The sequence below is a fragment of the Coffea arabica genome, chromosome 2e (genome assembly GCF_036785885.1).
Source record: "Coffea arabica cultivar ET-39 chromosome 2e, Coffea Arabica ET-39 HiFi, whole genome shotgun sequence".
NCBI classification, from domain to species: Eukaryota; Viridiplantae; Streptophyta; class Magnoliopsida; order Gentianales; family Rubiaceae; genus Coffea; species Coffea arabica.
Genome location: NC_092313.1, coordinates 76169914 through 76190187, shown reverse-complemented (window position 1 = coordinate 76190187; position 20274 = coordinate 76169914). Strand labels below are relative to the sequence as shown.

The 20274-nt window shown below is 38.7% G+C and overlaps 2 protein-coding genes across 2 annotated transcripts; one reads left to right on the top strand and one right to left on the bottom strand.

Moving 5' to 3' along the window:
- Positions 1–214: 214 nt before the first annotated feature.
- LOC113733298 (DEAD-box ATP-dependent RNA helicase 31) lies at positions 215–7061 on the top strand. The gene is made up of 10 exons (XM_027259606.2): positions 215–1575; positions 1804–1910; positions 2510–2565; positions 3104–3328; positions 4084–4290; positions 4373–4459; positions 4587–4682; positions 5598–5813; positions 6389–6571; positions 6729–7061. The coding sequence occupies exons 1-10, from the start codon at positions 368–370 to the stop codon at positions 6954–6956; spliced, it is 2613 nt and encodes an 870-aa protein (XP_027115407.1). The 5' UTR covers positions 215–367; the 3' UTR covers positions 6957–7061.
- Positions 7062–7550: 489 nt separating this feature from the next.
- LOC113733297 (uncharacterized) lies at positions 7551–18934 on the bottom strand. Its single transcript, XM_027259605.2, has 9 exons — positions 17617–18934; positions 16187–16375; positions 15303–15395; positions 14981–15163; positions 14800–14902; positions 14522–14707; positions 10349–12807; positions 8828–9417; positions 7551–8171 (listed from the first exon to the last, which is right to left on the bottom strand). Exons 1-9 carry the CDS (start codon positions 17842–17844, stop codon positions 8162–8164), a joined length of 4041 nt encoding a protein of 1346 aa, XP_027115406.1. The 5' UTR covers positions 17845–18934; the 3' UTR covers positions 7551–8161.
- Between the last annotated feature and the right edge of the window lie 1340 nt (positions 18935–20274).

Here is a 20274-nt window from a genome sequence, read left to right as displayed (position 1 = left end):
GGAGAGAGGGAGAGAGGGAGAGAGAGAGAGGCGGGAATATTTCAAGGATGCGGAGGCTGCGCTTTTAGCTGCTTAATGGAGATTATAACCTTTTTCCGGATAAGACTACTGGGCTAATTAAATTAATGTTCTCCTTAAACCCTGATCAATCCCCAGCTACAGAAAACAACAGGGCTCTTAAACCCTCCACTCCCTTTCTTCATCTCCCTCCTCCATCCCCCGCTCCCGCTCCCGCCCCCGCCCACGCCCCCCACAAAAGACTCCCGGAATGCCGTTCCTGCAGCCCAACACGTCCTGAATTTTCTGTTATTATTATTTTCTTATTTATTTTACGCAAAACATTATTTCCTCACATTTAAGCCATAGCATGCCACTTAGGCTAAGCCTATTCCCAGGCCTCCGACCCCTCAATCCCTCCCTGGCGGTGGCTCATTTCACATCCATGATGTCAATCCCACCGTTAAAACCCACCCGCCCTGTACCCATTTTCTCCCGGGTCTTCCCCCTCAGGCTAAAGTACCATTCTGTTAGGTTCCCAATTTTATCCACCAATGGCCATGACCAGGAGCAGCAAATTCGGACGCATTTTAGTAGCACTCGTAAGCTCTCTACCCGGGGAAGAACGAGTTCCGCCACCAGGCCCTCCTCCAAGAGTTTGATTGAGGACGAGGCTGACCTCAGTGACTGGGTCAGTGGGTTGAGTTCTAAGTCTTTTTCCAAAACTCAGGTATTTAGTGACAGTGAGGACGACGATAGTAAGGGAAATAGTCGCAGGAATAGGACTAGCGGTGGTGGTGTTTTTAGTAGAGATAGGGTTGCTGGTAATTGGGGTAAAAGGGGGAGGGAAGAGAGAGGTGGGAAGAGGAGGAGAGATGGGGATTCCGATGATTTTCAGGCTTCCAACAGGCGTGGTGGGCCTCGTGATTTGGAGGGATCGTTCCCACGGAGGAAAGGGAAGTTTAGTGGTGGTGAGTGGGGAGCAGAGGATGACAAGGAGCCAATCTTCCGGAGGAGGGGTAGAGAGAATGCTATCTTTAGCAGAGAGAGAGCTTGGGGATCAGATGACAGATTCTCGAGGGGTCCCAGGGGTAATAGACTGAATGACGTGTTTAGCAGGGAAGAAGCTCGGGATTCAAATGAGATATTTTCAAGAGGTTCAAGGGATAGAAAGAATGGTAGCGACTTGCAAAGGGCTCGACTTTCAAACAAAACATCTTCCCGGGGTTTAAGGGATAGACGGAAAAATGGGGCCCCAAGAGAGCAAATGGAAGGTATTGACATGAATTATGGAAGAAATGCTAGAGGGAAAGGGGCAGGGCGAGGGAAATCGATAGCATCTGATGAAGAGGACGATGAAGATGAGGAAGAAGACGAGGAGGAGAAGGGGTATATGAGGTTTAAAGAGTTGATTGATAGTGAAGAAAGCAGTGAAGAACTTAATGATGATGATGATGATGTTGGCAATTATGTGTCCGAGAAAGAAAGCGCCTTCTCTCAGGGTGAGGGTGATGGTATGCCAAAGGCTTCACCCTCAAGTTCTTCAGAGAGAAGTGACTCATACCTTAGTGAAACAAGGTATTCAATATGGTTTTATATATGTATATTATGAATTGTGTGAAAGTGGATTAGGTTATTTGTATCTCTGCATGCACGCAATAACCATATGTTGCCTTATGAGAAGGTAATTATACTTATTAAAGTGGAAGAGAGGAAACCATAGAACAAGAAGGGAAAAAGCAGACTGCTTGCATATGTTAAGTTCTTGTTAACTTTTTCACCAATTAATGTGTGTGAATTCAACAGGTTTGAAGAATGCTCTATCTCTCCCTTGTCCATCAAAGCACTTAAAGATGTTGGTTATGAGAGGATGACTGTAGTACAGGAGGCAACCCTTCCTGTCATTCTAAAAGGTATTCTCGGATAAGCTTTTTCTACCAAAGGACTTAATGAAAAACATTCGTGTTTAGCTTAACATATTATAGTCTTTGATGCTTGAGAGCTCCTGCCTACCCACTTTGGGAAAAAGAATGTCTATGCTTCTTGATATGGTATCTTAAATATTTGAGAACCAGTACAATGTGCAATTTGGTCACCTGGCTTTTGCAGGCCTATAGTATCTAACCAGCGTGAATTTAGTTGAGTTCTCAATTGAACCAACAAAGATGTAGATTTTAGTGTTCGTGTGAAAAACTGATATGGATAAGTTTTAATGTTTTGGAATTTGTATGGAAGAAGATTAAGATTTTGCAATTTAATCTTTTGGTAAAGCGAGGAGAGTATTCAAACTTTTCCGGATAGTTTAATGGAAATTAACTGGGTTGTCCCATTTTAATTTAAGTTTTATGCCAGGTGAAAGATGATGGGAAAATAATGAAGAGGGTCTTTAAACTGATGTTGTCTGCATTGCAGCTTCTACATCGTTCTCATTGGTGCTTCAATTATGAATGAAGTTGTCATTTCTAGATTAGTATGATCAGGTTGCTCATTATAACCACTTTTTTTTTGGTAGGTAAGGATGTCCTGGCCAAGGCAAAAACTGGCACTGGGAAGACAGTGGCATTCTTGGTAAGAAGCTCATATCTTAATGCATATTCTTAAATGCTTGTTACTGATCAAAAGAAAATAAGAAAAAGGAAAAGGAGAAGGGTGAGTTTTCTTGTGGCATTTGTGATATAAGGCTAAGTTGTTGGTTTGCATATGGACTATGTAAGGAAGAATATTTTGATATGTTACATAACAAGTGTGCAATTTTCAAATTTTCTTATTTTACTTGTCCTAAATGAAGAGTTATTTTCAGGTGATAAAATTATGAGCAATGAAGATGAAATAAACAGTGGAGAGGCATTTCTGACTAATGAAAATATTGTCAATTGGTCTTGGGCATAATCTTTTGACTGTGCTCATTAATCTTTTGGCTGGAATCAATGAATGAGAAACTTCTGGATACTTAGAATTTGTTGGCTAACATAATTGGGTTGGCCTTGTATATGCATTTCTGAGCTAATTGGTTGTTTCAGGGGAAACTTTTATCTAGCTATAATCTATCTCATCAATGAGAGTGTGTCGTTTGTGCTTGTACTTATGGCTGAAATGTCAATCTCAGCTTCCTTCTATCGAGGTAATTACAAAATCACCACCTGCAGCTCGTGATCAGAAGCGACCTCCAATACTTGTGCTTGTCATTTGCCCAACCCGGGAGCTTGCAAGTCAAGCTGCTACAGAGGCCAACACATTGTTGAAATACCACCCTTCAATAGGTGTTCAAGTTGTAATAGGTGGTACAAGGCTTGCATTGGAACAGAAAAGAATGCAAGCAAATCCATGCCAGGTATGCACCTCATTTTTGCAGTCTCTCCATGCAACATTAATAATCACAAAGCTCTTGAATTGGGATGGTGCCAGAAGACTGGTTCACCTTTTGTGTTCATTAAATTTAACTTCTATACCCAATAGGAATTTTCTGAATAAATAATGGGGTACCTTCCCATACAAACTTGAATCTTTATAGGGCCAAGCAGAGTGAACAACTACCTGTGTGTAGCATCAATTTGTATGGAATTAAGTAGAACCAAGTTAAATTTCAACCAAAATGCTGCTTTCAGTCTCAACTTTTTGAAGTGACAGTGATCCAAAATTTTGTAGTCTTTGAACTTCATAGAATCCTGAAAGACACATGGCTTAATAACCTTGAAACTCTCAGCCTCCTCTTCCCTGCCCCACATTTTAATTTCTTACTTAACTGATATAGGAGCTCCGTTTTCCTTTCCATGGCCAAGTGTTCCCATCCCCAACTTTTATTAAAAAAAAAGGTGCGGAAAAGTAAGAGTTGCATCAGTGACAACTGTGAGTATTTTGCATCTCATTCAAAAGCAGTTTACTACAGTATGAAGCTTCATTTTAATGGAAGCCCTAGTCTGGAGGCAAACCATCAACTTTCTGTGTAGCTTTGGTTAGCCTTAGTAAAACTTTGATGTATTGGATGCAATTTTTATGCTCAATTTCTTGCAAGACAATACACATTGCAAGCTACTTTTGCTGGTTTGTTTGGTTTGATTGGAAGTGTCTTGTGCTTTTAAATCTCAGATTCTTGTGGCTACACCTGGAAGACTTAGAGATCATATTGAGAATACAGCAGGGTTTGCAACTCGTTTGATGGGTGTTAAAGTGTTGGTGCTTGATGAAGCTGATCATTTGTTAGATATGGGATTTCGTAAAGATATTGAGAGAATCATAGATGCCGTTCCAAAACAGCGCCAGACACTTCTTTTTTCTGCTACCATACCACAGGAGGTCAGGCTATCACTTTATTCTTAATAATAGTGGGGAGCCACAACAAATAGAAAAAGTTAAAAACTTTTTGAAATAATTGCAGGTTCGTCATATATGTCATATTGCTTTAAAAAGAGATCATGAGTTCATCAACACAGTTCAAGAGGGCAGTGAAGAGACACATTCACAAGTAGGCTCTAGCTTACTGACTTATTATTTGTTTATACCTCTATGTACTGTATCAAAAGCTCTGGCAACATTTAATCTTCTGCTGATATACTTCTTCCTATTGAGATTTGTAATGGTCTATATTTCAGGTTAGACAGATGCATATGGTTGCTCCTCTAGACAAGCATTTTACGCTTCTTTATACTCTACTGAAAGAGCATATAGCTGATGATGTTGATTATAAGGTACTGTGTAACTTGCTCATTTCCAGACATGAGATACTCAGCAGAATTCTGAAATCCGGTATTATAGGAAAAGAAGTGGTGAAAGGGAATCTTAGAGGCCACTTTATGTTCATTGCTGGCTCTTTTAGCAGACAAATTTAATAGTCATTTTCCAAAAATTTGCTTCAATTATTTAACATGTGTTGCATGTTATATCTTGGCTTTGGCCCAGCCCCTAATGCTTATTGTTTAAATGGGTGGCTATAGGAGAAATGAAATTATATTACAATTTCATGCTGCTTTACAAAATTTTTTTCCCGTTCAGAATATGGTGGTGGGGAGTGGGTTGCTAGGACTAATATGGAAAGTCAGTGATGACTCTTCATGTTGTTAAGGGGTTCAATTGCTGGGGTACTTGCGTGGCATAATTTGTTTATAACTGCTTGAGCAGTAGGTGCCCACCTGTGCAGAATTTCTTGATCTCATTTTCATGTTGAACACGCGCTAGATGTTGTGCATCGCAGGACAGTCTGCGTACATGTTTTCAAATAAAAAATCATAATTGATGCCTGTACTTGTTATGTGGTACTGATTCTTGTGAAGAAAGATAAGAACTTCGTTTAATCTGTCTCTTCTTAAAAGCTATAGGTGTATAGGGTCTCATTTATAGTACACAAGTAAAGAATAACATAAAAAAGAAATACTTATGGCTTTCTTGTTTATTGGATTCTGTCTGCATCTACCTGGTGGCGCATCTCTGTGTGCGTGTCTGTTTTCGTTTTCTTTTTGGGGGTGATGGGAGGGGGTGTGGAGGGTGATGCGCTGGTGCTTTTTATGCAAGGCAATGTGTTGTGCCTCACCTGGGTTACAGTTCAATGCATTGTGATTATTATTATAGTGTAAGAGTTGCCTTATTGTTGGTTTTTGACAACACAGGTTCTTGTGTTTTGCACAACTGCAATGGTCACAAGACTTGTTGCTGACCTGCTTGCTGAACTTAACTTGAATGTCCGAGAAATTCATTCTAGAAAGCCCCAGAGTTACCGAACCAGGATTTCAGATGAATTTCGAAAATCAAAAGGTCTAATTCTTGTGACATCTGATGTATCTGCACGTGGGGTTGATTATCCAGACGTGACTCTTGTTGTTCAGGTAATAATATTGCTTGACCTTGCATTTAATCAAATTGGAGATGCTTGGATTTTGTTATGGATACAACTTGGAGAACAGTTTCGTGTTTATAGTTTTAAGAATTCAGCAATTTTTTGCAGTCATTTTGATGTTGTTGTCCTTTGCTTTTTCACTTAGAAGTCCTCTCATGAGAGAATGATATATGAAAGGGCCATGCTGGAGGGGAGGAGGGTACTGAATTGAGGTGTTTGGCTTAATAGAAACATCCCGCTGGTGTAGAACAATCAATTGACAAAGGAGTAGTTGAAGCTTTAATAATGACAGTAGTGTCTAAACATTTGTGTTTTGAACTCTCTTTTTAATCTTTTCTTTACCTTCCTACCTTTATGAGGCCAGTTTGGTGCATCCGGAAATCGACGTATTTTAATTGGAGGGATTTTTTTTTTTCTAGATTTTTTTTGATAATGTACACTGGAGACCCGTTTTTTGACTTTCTAGCGAGACTGCTAATTATATGCTTACGAAGACGGTTAATTTGTTTGCAGACCAGCATATCTAAATGCCATTGAATATGCATGAAATGTTTGTTCCTGCAGATTGGTTTGCCAGCTGATAGACAGCAATATATACATCGACTAGGTAGAACTGGGCGCAAAGGCAAAGAAGGTCAAGGCATGTTACTATTGGCCCCTTGGGAGGAATTCTTCTTGTCAACCATTAAAGACTTGCCAACAACGAAGGCAGAGGTACCTTTGGTTGATCCAGACACGAGGAAAAAGGTATGTCTGAGATTTAATGTTTGCCTATTGTACTGAAGCCCATTTATAGGCTTGTATCCTAGCATATTGCACACTTCTATGAAACAAGTATAAGCGGACTGCAACTCAATCATATGCATTTGAGGCCTTCTGTACTATAACCAGACTGTATCCACAGGTGGAACGAGCACTATCCCACGTGGAGATGAAAAACAAGGAAGCTGCGTATCAAGCATGGCTTGGTTATTACAATTCCAACAAGACTGTGGGTAGAGACAAGTACAGGCTTGTTGAGCTCGCCAATGAATTCAGTCGAAGCATGGGATTAGACAATCCTCCGGCAATTCCCAAGCTAGTGCTAGGCAAAATGGGTTTGAGGAATATTCCTGGACTGCGCTCTAAATAGTTGAGGCAGCATTCTTCAAATAGGCAAATTACTTTTTATTTCCATGTGGTTTGAACATAGGGATCCTATAAATCCCTTGGGATTATAAATATGCCTTTTTTTTTTTTTTTGGCTTTCTCTTTGATGATTCTAACCAAAGTAATCCACAACTTATGCCTACCAAAAGTCAACAGTTTCCACAACTCGGCAAATATATTCCTTTTCCATTTCAACTTATTCTGCAAACAATTTTAGCCGAAATTCGTCTCTGTTTGCGGGAAGAATTTTTAGATCGACTTTTTTAACAGAAGAGAGTAATTTGATGGATCCCAGGGCTGCTTCTGCAACTGTGATACAACAAAAACAAATAAACAAGCACGGTTTACCGTCTCCTAGCTCAAACAGCCAAACTCCGTCTAACCAGAACGGAAGAAAATCAACCGTTCCTGACCTTTTCCCTTTTCACGCTGGTTACCATTTCCTTTTATTCATTCATAGACCATAATATGCTGCTGAAAATAAAAAGGGCATTTTATTCCATGCCCTATATTTTCTTTTTTTTTTTTAAGAACATTAGACAGAAGATCCGTTAAAATAGTACGCTGCTATAAGACATAAAAAATAATAGACATTTTTTTTTTTTTTAAAACTTGTCATTGCCATTCAGGTTACTACACTGTTATACATCCAGATGGTGGATGAAACTAGTACAAGCAACTGATCATTAGAACCTAGAAGGATCTATGGGGAACGGTGTCCCATCATTGACAAAACTACTATATATCAGATTAAAAAATTCTAATTTTTTTTTCTTTTTTAACCTCAAAAAAGGCTCTACTTTCATGAAAGTACAGTATGTAACTTCCTAATAGAAGGAAAAGGTGGGGAATAAAATTCCAATGTGAGTCCTACTACTTCCTCCTGCTGTGCTTCCTTATCTTTTGTAGATGGCCGCAGTTAGAATATGACTTGATAGAGATTACATACAGGAACTACTGAGACCTAAAGAGGAGACCAATCAAGAACTAACTTGAAAAGAAAACAACCAATATCAATATGCACCCACCAGATCCTTCACGCATGGTCATGGTGACACTCACTACATTTCCCTGATTTCTGGGATGGCACTTTGCTACGGCTCCACCGTTCTCCTCTACATGGTTCAACAATAGAGGAAAATCTTAATAGTTCCTTCCAAGGCAGCTCCTTTCAGCCTGGCAAGCTATTTAAGTCCTCCTGTTAATAAGATGATATATGTATGTTACAGAATGTAGTGACACACACCTAACCAACAACCCCAAAAAAAGAAAAGAAAAGAAACAAAAAAGAAGCAGAGATCACCAGTGATCGGTCATACGAAATACACGTGAATCCAACCATGCAAAAACAATTGTTATAATGCATGCTCGTTGCAAAAGCTCCACAACGAATTAGCTATCATAAGGGCAAAGGTCAAAGAATGATTGCCTCGTCTCAGAGTAACAAAAAGGGAATAATATATCCAAAGATTCCTAGACCAATGTAACAATCAGGTGAATAATCTACACATTTTTCAGTTAAACAGTCAGCCAACATGAGGCACTTCTCTGGGCTAAAACCATCCTATCAGAGGAATTATTAGATATCATCATAAAGGTTTCAATTTCCCGGAGAATAATTATTATATGAGCATGCCACACCATTTCGATCCACGAAGCAAAAAACATAGTGCACTTGATTTATTACAAGTATTTACATCTGTAAACATGACCACTGTAACCAGAAAACCAGGGACATACAAATCACACAATCCAAATTGAAACTAAATATAACAGTGTTACATATTCTTCAACTCTCAAATCAACCACAAGAATCCCTCGGCTCATAACGAAAACAGAAGTTAGAAAAATTACCTGTGATGATGAGGCGAGGATGGATGATCTGGTGAAGACCTTTGACCAGAGCCTCCACGAAACCTATGATCATCATATGCTCCTCTAGCTCTGGTTCCTTCACTTAAATGTGGTTGTTCATTCATACCAGAAAAGCCTATTGGACCAAGAGACCCAAACTCTAGCTGTTCACCACGCGACCCAAAACTAGCATTATGATCAAAAGGATACAGCATAACCACCGGTGGAACAGCAGGTCCATTTGAAGATACTCCACTAGGATCCATCTGTGGTAACTGATACATGCTGTAAGTCACATTAGCAGGACCATTCTGGCTAGAGTTAGAACGCAAGGGACCATTCTGATAAGAAGACAAGGACTCATGTCTATACGCTGGCCAAGATCGATCTGCCCGGTTGTCACTGGAAGAGAAACGATCCAATCTTGAGTTTGACTTCTCAGTTTGGTTGCGATTGTGACTGCGGCCGGCAGCTCTTGATTTAGAATTCCCATTCCAGTTCCCTTCTCTGTCACCATAGCTATCACTTCTTTCATAGTTGTAATTCCCTCTCCTGCCACCAGAAGAGTGGCGATCCCTCATGGAAACCTTCTGAAGAATAGCAAAGTAGAAAAGTCATGCACACAGTTGATGGGTGAAAAGGGAGTCAGTAATGAAGCAACAAAAATGAACCACCAGCAATAGTAAGACAAAAACTTGACATAACTCCGCCTAGCCAGAAGAAGAGAGGCAATATAGATTTTGCAAATATTAATGAAGAAACCCTTGTTTGACAACAATTTCTAATGAAACTCTACAAGTAAGATGATACTCCTACCATATGTCTAGACAAGTACCATTGAGGCTCCAACACTATCGACTTCTTGCATTCATTACACCAATCAATTTAAGGCTAGCATAACCAATTTCTAAGTACATGCTCACCAAAATACAGCCTCCCTTCTTTTTATATATAATATCATCAACATCATAGTTCAATCGACTACTTATGTGTTAAAGGAAACCAAATTCAGCTAAGACAAAAGTATTAAACATTCAATACAAGATGATATCATAGTAACTGTCACGATGACTCTCTCTTAAAATTCCAAATTAACCAATTGATTTTTCAATAAAACCCTTCCAAATAGGCCCAGCAAATAAGCCATTTTCATGAAGGGAGACGCATAAATGGTCATTGCCTTGAAAGACTAGTATGATCCAACTAAGTGAGGCTACTTGAAGATGCAGAATATATACAGCACATAGACCTAAGTAACCTGTGTCCACAGACACTTCAACAGAAACAAGATTCTGCCACTAAGAAGTCCTAGAAAGACAACCTTGGGTTGATGGTGTAAACCCATACCGCTGTTGCTAGAAAATACCCTGTTTCATGTACTCATATGTTTGCTTCACTATCCATGCATACTAATTAATAAGTAGCCAAATTTTGGAAACAAAAAGGGACAAATAACAACAATAAGCAGCTGAAATCTTTAAAGGAATGATGAAGAACTTGTTCAACAAAAATCCAACTTACAGGGTTTGGCAGATAAGTCCCAGTCCCACTTCGATATCTGGGCATGTCCTCAACATAATGTTGATAGACATTAGGAGGTCTATTTGAAACAGACTGTAAAGGAGAAACTGGAACCAGCCGAGGACCATAACCCATCAACTGAGTGAAGAGGTTGGCCGAAAGAGGTCTCCCAGGACCATCCCAAGGGAAACGACCTTGAAGATACATAGGTGGCACCATCACTGGAGAGGGATAAATAAGAGGCCCAGGGTACCTAGGATTTTGGCAGAACCTACCATATTGCAGATTCTGCCAATGGCTGGCAAAGTCACTGTTGAGTATATCAGGCTTGTGCTCATCAGATGTCTCGATGGCAGTAGGCACTCTGAAGGAAGTAGAAGAATTTACATCTTCAGACTGATCAAGACCCTCAATTGTGTCAAAATGCTGCACAGAATCATTGTTCTCCAAGACCCCCTCTCCTCCAAAATGGCTTGTCGATGTATCAGAAGCTCCAGTTTCAGGAGGGATATTGTATACTGGAAGCATAGTTAGAAAAGGAACTGGAGGTCCCGTGGGATAAAATGCAATTACACCAGAATTGTCAGTCATCCTTTGCCGAGATCCAGGACCTAAGAGCATTGGTGCAATAGGTGCCACTGAATCTGATCCACTTGCCTGGGAAACTTCATAACCAGGCATGTGATGCCTAGGGCCATGCAGGGAAGCAACAGATTGAGCCCCTAGACTTCTCTCAGTCAATTCAGCACCCACAATTGATTGTGGGTTCCAATCTTGATCTTCATCTTCAGCGTGATTATGTACACGTTCAGAAATAATCTTACCTTTTCCATATCCAGCAGTTGAATCTCCAGCAACAACTTTCTTTCCTCGTCTCTCTCTTGTTGATTTTGACACCTTACTTGCTGATCCATCCCAAGAACTCTCAGATGAGGTTCTACTTCTAACAGAATTACTATGAGCAGCAGAAGAAAACCTCGAACTTGCCGATCTCTCTTCAGAGTAAATTTCACTTCCTCTGTTCTCTTGAAACTGAGAGTTATCCGGATGATCTTCCAGCAGAGGTCCACGTTTTTCCTTGTTATGCTTCTGTTGTGCCATCATAGAACCTCCAGCACCACTTACCCAAGGAGAGGAAACAAAGTTAAAACCTGACAGAGTCGAGTGTTGCTTGTCATCTGACTGCAGCAACTCTAGATTAACATTGTCAGGCTCAAATCCAGCTGAGGAACCTATTTCCTGATCCTGCCAGAAATCATTTTCTGCCTCCCCAGAGTTCATCTCTATGGAACCAAAATTCTCACTGCTTCGGTCAATTGCCTCTTCTGAGTTTGTACTCAACCCCATTCCTGGAAAGTAATGTGTTAGCGGTGGAGAGACCAACCCATGTGGAAATTGCATGCTCGAGAAAGAGGGATCAATCAATGGAATATTAGCAGGAACCAATCCAGACATATTTCTCTGAGTATATCCCATTGAGGCTAGAAAGGACGGGGAAATTGGGAAAGGTAGCTGAGCTGAGGACAAATTAAATGGCAGGGGAACTTGACCATTAAAACCATGAAGTGAAGTAGATGCCATCATATTCACAAGATCTTGCTCCTCTTGATGCATCCCCTGGGTTCCAATATTGGAGGAAAGTTCTTCATTTGAAGTATCAAAACCAGAATCATGCACATAGCTATTTGAGCCACTCACTGAGTCAGCCGTAGCATCAAGACTGTGATAAGATGGGACATGCCTGACAGATGAGGACTCATCAGAAGATCGGCCACTATGGCTGGCCAAACTTTCAGATCCAGGGTTCTTCCTCCTGTTACTACCATCCAGCCTTGTGGAAGTAACATGCACTTTTGCACTCTCAGGTGCTCTATTCCGCCTCAGTTGAGAGGAAACATCACCATATGTCTCAGTCAGCTCAGGGCTAGAGGATGTTCTGGCCAACATAACTCTTCCGGGAATGTCATTTACCAACTGATCAGATTTGATATTTCTCTGACCTTTTTCAGAATGCTCAACCTGATTAGAAGTAGATTCTCTTGCATGATCAGCCACCCTTGAGCTGTTTAAATTTCCATGATTCTTTTGCCTTTGACTATATGAAGCAGAAGAGTTGTTCATTCTGGATATGCTTCCAGAAGAGTATTTACCATGTTGGGGAGCATTAAAATGAGTTTGGGTCTCCTCTATATCCACCTCATCAGCTGAAACTTTATCATTCATTTTCTTCACTCTTGTGTTACTCATAGTATTCTCAGGCTCAGATAGGTTAATTTCCAATTTCGGCCGCAATAAATCATTTACTGGAGCATCAGGCCGATGGCCACTGCCATGTCTGTCCCATGTATTCATGAAAAACTGATTGACTTCAAAAATTACGTTTTCTTTGGGACATTCAAGTAATCTAGCCAATCTTTTAGCACCAAATGCAAACGCACTGCGAATTCGAAAGAAATTACCTTGGAAAAAAAAGTTAAAGAAATCAGAGAAAAGATTGAATGAGAGAATAACCAGAATCAACTACCAAAATATAATTATTTGCTAATTTTAGATAAGAACATTTCCTAAAGAAGTAATTTTTACATTTCAGATCTACAAGAATAAACATTTTAACCATATCAAACAAAATAAAAAGTTTATTGTCGTATCAAGAGAAACAATTATTTTTCACCAGCATAAATCACTTAAGGAAAAGAGTTCAACGATGCCATAGAGCTAACCAATCAATAATAGTCTATGCTTGTAAGAGACGAAACTGAAGGAAGGAACATATGAGTGTAATATTAATCCTTCAATTATCATGAAGAGACAGAAGTTATTATCTATTTTTTTTCCCCTACGAAAAGGCCTCAAAGTTCATTTCTGGTGTCCAAAGATTAATCAAACTAGATTTAGTAGCTTTTTAATCCATGGCAAATTATTCCTCATGGTCCATGAAGGAGAGAACAAAAAAAAAAAACTTCCAACCCCATTCTCATGCTACAACGCAGGGAAGGACCCAAGACCTGCTACATGGCCTTAAGCTTATAATTTTACTAAGGAAGAATAAAAAAGATAGACTTTGAAAGTTCCAGTTACCCAATAGATAAGAGAACAGGCAAGCAATTTGTAGAGGACTGAGATGTTTAAAGCAAATGGTTTTCAATTGTCAACACAAAGATGGACTGCTTGTACAGAAGCATAGTCATTGGCTAAAAATTCTGCATCCAGATGCCTAAAACCCAAGCCTACTGCACTTGTAAGATATTCCATAACAAACTCATTAAAACTAACCACCACCAACCACCCCCCCCCCCCCCCAAACCACAACACACAAAAAAAAAAAAAAAAGCACACACACAAGGGCAAAAAAACCTACATTGCTTAGACAAGCTAGTTATTCTTATTTAAAAAATTCAAGTTTTCTCAACAGGCAATATCATTCTAGTTCATTTTAATTTGAAATGCAAAAGGCAAAACAAAAAACTCTCTGCGTAAAGGACCTTGAAAGTATTATCTAACACTGCTTTAGCATTTTAAAACTTCCACGAAGAAAATAACCTTTCAACTAACTGAAAAGATTTTTCAGATATTCACCTTTTCCAAACAGCTTTAAGAGACTAAAGTAAGTATAAGGCCGAGGAGAAATATTTATAATCTAAGAGGTGATTGGTCCAGCATGCAAGAACAGCTTATCTAAATCAAATCCACACAAAAAACTAATTGCTGAAGGTATCAAGCCAATCACACTAGAGGGCTAGCTGCTTACTGTAACCTACTTAACCATCATCCTTACACGAGAAAAATACAGAAGCAAATTTTTTTGGGGTGGTACAATAAGTTAATGGATATTAAGAGCCTAAAGACAGATAATGAACCAAATATTTACCATGATGAGAGAGAGAGAGAGAGAGAGAGAGAGTTTGGATGAAGGAAAACTTATTTAAGACCATCAAAGATAAGAACCTTACGACATTACTGGAATAAAATCTGAAAATTGTACTGCTCATTAACTGAATGAGATTTTGTATGCTTTGAGTAGGATATCAAACACATACACACACACACACACCTATATATATATATATAAAAGGTACCTGTCACCAGGGCAAAAACGTGATAAACAAAACAAAAACTAATTAAGAAGTTCAGTCATAGATAGCAACATTAAGGGAAAAAATAGTGCTCAGGTACCTTTACTAACACTACGTCCAAGATTATTGTTTACACGTAAAGGATCTATCACATTGAAATGTTTAGAGACGAAAGGCTGGCCATGGTTTTCCTGCCCACCAGGAAAAACAGCATATACAGAGCTACATGCATCAAGAAACAATTTGCTGAGTAGCAATTCACCACTGTCCTTTCGAGGTGGTTCAGCTGCAACACATTTCCATGAGAAGAATTGGAATTAGCAATTAGACAAGATTGTCGATAAGCCAGTTAACAAGAAGAAATTGATCCATTTATACCAGTTACATCAGGAAGGGAGTTAATCAGTACAGGTCCCCACAAGCTAACACAGAAGTTGTCCCAATCAAAGTTACTAAAGAACTCCAGAAAACGATAAAGGACCTGAAAGATTAAATAAATAGCTTGAGTGGGAAGACAAGAGAGGCTAAATTCCACAGAAATGTATTACCGGATAGCAACCTCAAGTGGTCCAGTAAAGGAATTGTTAAAAACGTGAAATATGTAAAGCACCAAGGTCTCCAGGGCATAAGTTGAGATAAGTCCATGATGAGCACCAAGTATACGACTCTCATAGTAACACCAAGCCTTGATCAATATGATGCTGCGCTTAAACAAGTGATTCTGATTTATCAGATGATCAACCTGCCAAAAAAAAAAACCATCATCAAGTATTTTCTTCCTCAACAAACATAAATATCACATGATCAAAGTCTCGCAACAATGGCACCATAAATATTCTAATTCAAACATGCCACTAGGAACACCATAGGCAAATCCAGACCTCCTCAAGGAAGCAAAGCGTACATAGTCCACCAAGCTGATTAAAAGATATGTCCACAACAATGTTCTCCACAAGGCACTTTATTATTTTAACCTGCAACCCCATGGGAGAAAAAAGACGATATAAAAAATAAAGTTACAGGAAGAAGATAAATAACACAACAACTATCCAATTTAGAATAATACACTGAATGCTAAGTGATCACAACGAAATTCAAATCAACCCCCTGAACAACCCACAAGTGCCCATGAGATTATTGATTTGTAAAGATTAGGGCCAAAAAAAATTTTTTTTTTCAGAATCCATTTTAAGAAAAGTACAAAGGCTGCACAGGTAAAAGCCAAGTCTTATAGTCAGGACTTCAGTCTTAGAAAAGAGGAAGCACCTATAGTATCAAGATGGCAAGCAAGAATGTACTGATTACGAACTTCAAATTCTGTGAAAAGGTGACAAATAAACATTAAGGAAAGAAGAAGGGAATTATAAGAGACTCCTATAACAAAGTAAGGGGTTTCAGGGGGGTCCTGAGAGGTGGCAAACTGCAGCCTTCTTCCGCTAGAAGAAAGCAGAATCACAGAGTAGGGCAGCCAACCTTACACTTCAGCCACAAGCCATAACAAAGCTTACCTTCTCTGATTGTAGGAAGCATTAATGTTAACTATTTCTCTCAGAAGGAGAACAATATCAGGCAAGTTGATTCTACTACATGTGAAAGTGATGGTAAAAAAAAACCAGGCAGCAACATATCAAAATGCTAAAGGACATCTATAACATCTTACAGAAGCAGAATGCCTGATATTCTCAAGACTAAGCAACAGATATATAGCAAAATTCAAGGGGCGCAAAATTTAAAACTGATAAACTACAATGCACATAACACATACTTCAGCCTGAATATACTGAACCTCCTTCACATGAAATTCAGCGTGCTCATTCTTCTCCTCATTCTCTAGCATATCGCGCACCTGATTGGCCCATGAGTCTTTCAGACTTTGATTATTACTAAAAGCAGTTAAATCGATGTCTCCATCCGGTAGATAAGTCTTCAAGGGTACAGAGCCAAAAGTAAAAACCTATATATGGGCAAAATGCATAAGATAGTATATCAAAAAATGATCAAACATAATTGACAAGAAGTCCAAAAAGATAACTGACAGTAAAAGAGAAGTGCACATATATCCATCCATAAAACCGGATAAAAGAAATTCCTCTCATCCATTTTTTGGATACAGGTTTTATGGGAAGAGCAATTGAGTTTGTCAGTATAAGTACATCCAAGCACAGCAATTCCACATGGTCATTCAACACAAATATCAGAAGGAAAAGTTTCTTTCACTTTTCAAGCAACATAATTGGAAATTCTTTTACTTAAAATATAAAATTCCACGAGTGGCGCTATATTTTGGGGCTCCAAAATGGGATCAGAAAGAAGGTCACCAACTGTTGCCTATTAGCAAATTTTTCTACAGATTCAGCAGCACAAAAAGACATGTCATTGTTTTCACCATGTCTACAGCACTCCACCTTCTCATTGTGGGTAAACTTGTGCGGAAGTGATCTTCAACTGCACGCATTTACTTATTCACGTTGGATGATTGTTTGCAACTATAACCATAAAATGCTAGTAGCCTTATCTTGGAAAACTTTTCAATGTTAAATTCCATTCTTATTTTGCAGAATGGGATAGACAACTCAGCCATGAAAGCTTAAGAAACCATTCTAGAGCAGCCATGAAAGCTTAAGAAACCATTCTAGAGCATGATGTTTGTTTCGTCCAAGGAAAAGAAAAACCTCCATCTTTACAACTTAAAAAAATTGACAAGGAATGTACAATCCTTGATATCTGGATGATTGTTTCACAAAAATGGAGTAGAAATCAGGCACCACTTCACAATCACTTGGAAATCTAAAGAAGTACTAGTTACTTAATTTTCTTGTTCATTCAAGTGACAAGTACCTTAGAGCTTGATAGACTACGAGCTTTCCAAATGAGAAGTAATTAGCTTAAAGTTCTAGAAAATCATCAAGAGAAACTAAGAGAACACATCTGAAACTACAGGTTCATCATTCTGTTCGAGATCATGCATGGTGGAAGACACTAAAAGCGTGGTCCTCTAATAATACATGCATGAAGCACATATACAAAACCATAAATATTTCCTTCTACCATTCCTATATTAATGCCATTTCCTAACAGTGCGCAGAAAAGCAGTAACATAGCAGCTAACAGCACGTAATGGTAAGAAAACACAAAACAAATTTTCTTAAGTAATAGTACCGCAAACAACTAAATATTAAACCGGGAATCAACAACCTGACACGGGAAGCACTTCACGATGAGCCGCTGCACATAATCTGCAACAGCATTTCTGCGCTCCTCGGATGGCTGGTTTGGCTGAATGCAGGTAATAAGCTCTGCAGTTCTTTCCTCTGCCCTTAACCATCTCTCTGAGTCCAGGAGGCGAGCCACCGGTTCTGCATTGGGCAATAGCCCGTTCGGCAATAGCCCACTAGGCTCTGGCCATTCCTCATGTTCTCCCATACACTATAACTTTTGTTAAATACCACAAAAAAAATTCAATCTTTAAAATCTTTTTGATCAAACCCCAACTCAAGTTTTCAACTTTCCTTTCCAGACACCCCGCAGAAAAGGAACCCCACTTTCGTATCTCAAGTCAAGATAACCAGAAAAGAAGTTTCACTCGCCAGCCGTATATTCGTCCAGTAAATATCCTGAGCCAACTATAGAATGGATAAAAACCCTAAAAAACACTGAAGCAGTGAACTTTATAGATGGAACAACGACGTTAAAAACTTAAATTCAACAATCAGATGTCCATGACATGGAAAAATCACCAGAAACTTGTATTTCTCAATAGGATATCTGTAATTTGCCCGGAAGGAACAAAAAGACCGAAACAGAGAGGCAATCCTAATACCTAAGAGGAGGAACTGATCAGAAAAATCAAAAATTAAATACAAAACACTGAAACATAAAGCCTTTCAAGAAGCTGTCGCGGGCAAGAAATAAATCAGAGCAATGGTGCCGGAATCTGAGAGAACCCCCAACACAAAGAAAAAAGCAAAACACCAAAAGAAAGAAAACAAAAAAAAAGGGGAAAAAGAGAAAAAGGCCCAATTCTTTTCCTAGCTTTTTTGGTTCCTTTTGCTGAATAATCAAGATAGACGGGAATAAAGGATTGACTAATAAAATGAGTGAAGAAGGAGTAAAGGGATCGTGAATTTCTAGAAAAATAAGAGAAGAGAGAAGGCAAGGCAAGGGGGAAAATTTGGGCAGTGGCTTCTATTTTGGGAGTGTTTGTGAATTGGGAGGCAGTGATTTTTAAGGGAAATCGGAATCCAGGGGGGGAAAATAATTACTAGACTGTTAAGTATAAGATTAGAGAATAGTAAAATCCATCAGAAAATAAAAAAGAAAAAGGAAAACGAGAAGGAGAAATTAGTTTGACGTTGTTTGGGAAGAAGATTATACTACTCTACTCTCTACTAGGACTTGGGAAGTTGGGAAGAAGACAAGTTTTTGAAGTTATTCTGCAATTGTTTGTTTTGTATCAAAAAAGGGGGGGGGGGGGGGGGGGGGGGGGGGAGGGGGAATACAATAATTCAATTTTGCCTTTTTGTTTTCCTCGCGTGGAAATGCTTAGGCTTTATTTGAATTGTCGGTTTTCGTCCAAAAATTACGTTATTTTTCGTTATCACATTTCTTTATTACCTTTTTCCCTCACATACATCAAATCGTTATAGTAATTTTTTCATGAAAAATGCAATCCAAACACACCCTTAGATAGAGAGACTAAGGCATGGGGCATTTTACAGATTTTCTGTGGAAAAAATTAAATTGCCATTTTTCGTAGAAAACTTAAGAAAAAGATTAAGCAATAGATACTACCACTAATTGCTTTTTCAAATGCTTAGGAAAATTTAATAGAAATGATGATGACGATGATGAGATGAAGAGGGGATCTCGAAAAGAAAAGAGGGGATTGGAGGGTTGGGGTGGGGCCGGTGGGGGCAGAAGAAAAGCAAGAAAATTTTTTTTTGTGTAAGTAATCCCTGCCTGACGGTCTTAATTGACCTTCATCGATGGAGTCTGTACTCACATCGAACCCCCTCCCCTTCCCCTTAGACTAGGCTAGATTAGATTATAGGACATCTATCGTTTCAATAAAAAAAAAAATATAGCGATGCCTTTGTTGAGCTGGTTTTATTATTTGTTTGGATTGTAAATTATTTGAGATATTTTTACTATAGTATTTATTTGTGATGTGACGTATGTGAGATAAAAAGATAATTGAAAAGATAAAAAAATATATTAAAAATTATAATGATGATGTAAGCAAATATATTTAAAAAATAATCAGCTGTCCAAACAAACCTAATTGTCTTATTGGATTGTTGTTTTTTATATATATAAAAGAAAAACTGTGTAAAATATCTCTATCCAGGATGCGTAGGCACCTCACGCGCGATAGTCACTTGGCCCAAAAACATTTTAAAAAGTTTTAGTGTTAGTTGTGTCTAGAGCCCTAAGGTGGTCGTTGTTTTGGGCCTTTGGGCCTCATTCTGAAACCCCGGCCAGACTCATGCCCACACGGCTCCAAGTGGCAGTAGGTTCGACAAAATGTAGTGATCTTTTCTTTTATTGACGCCACTCCAATTTCCAAAATTCTGAAACGTTTCTTGCGTATATTAAAAAGTGCACTAGTATTATCGTTATGTTTCAAAAATTTCTACAAGGTTTGTTTGGATTATGATTTATTTTCAAAAATTTATTTGTTTGCATCATTAATACATTTTTAATCACTTTTTTTATTTCACACACATCACATTAAAAAAAATGCTACGGTATTTTTTTTCAAAAAATTATCCCAAATAATCTACTATCCAAACAAAAATTTTCTTTAAAGTAGACACTACAATCTTATTTGGAGTTTATTTGATGTGGAACTAA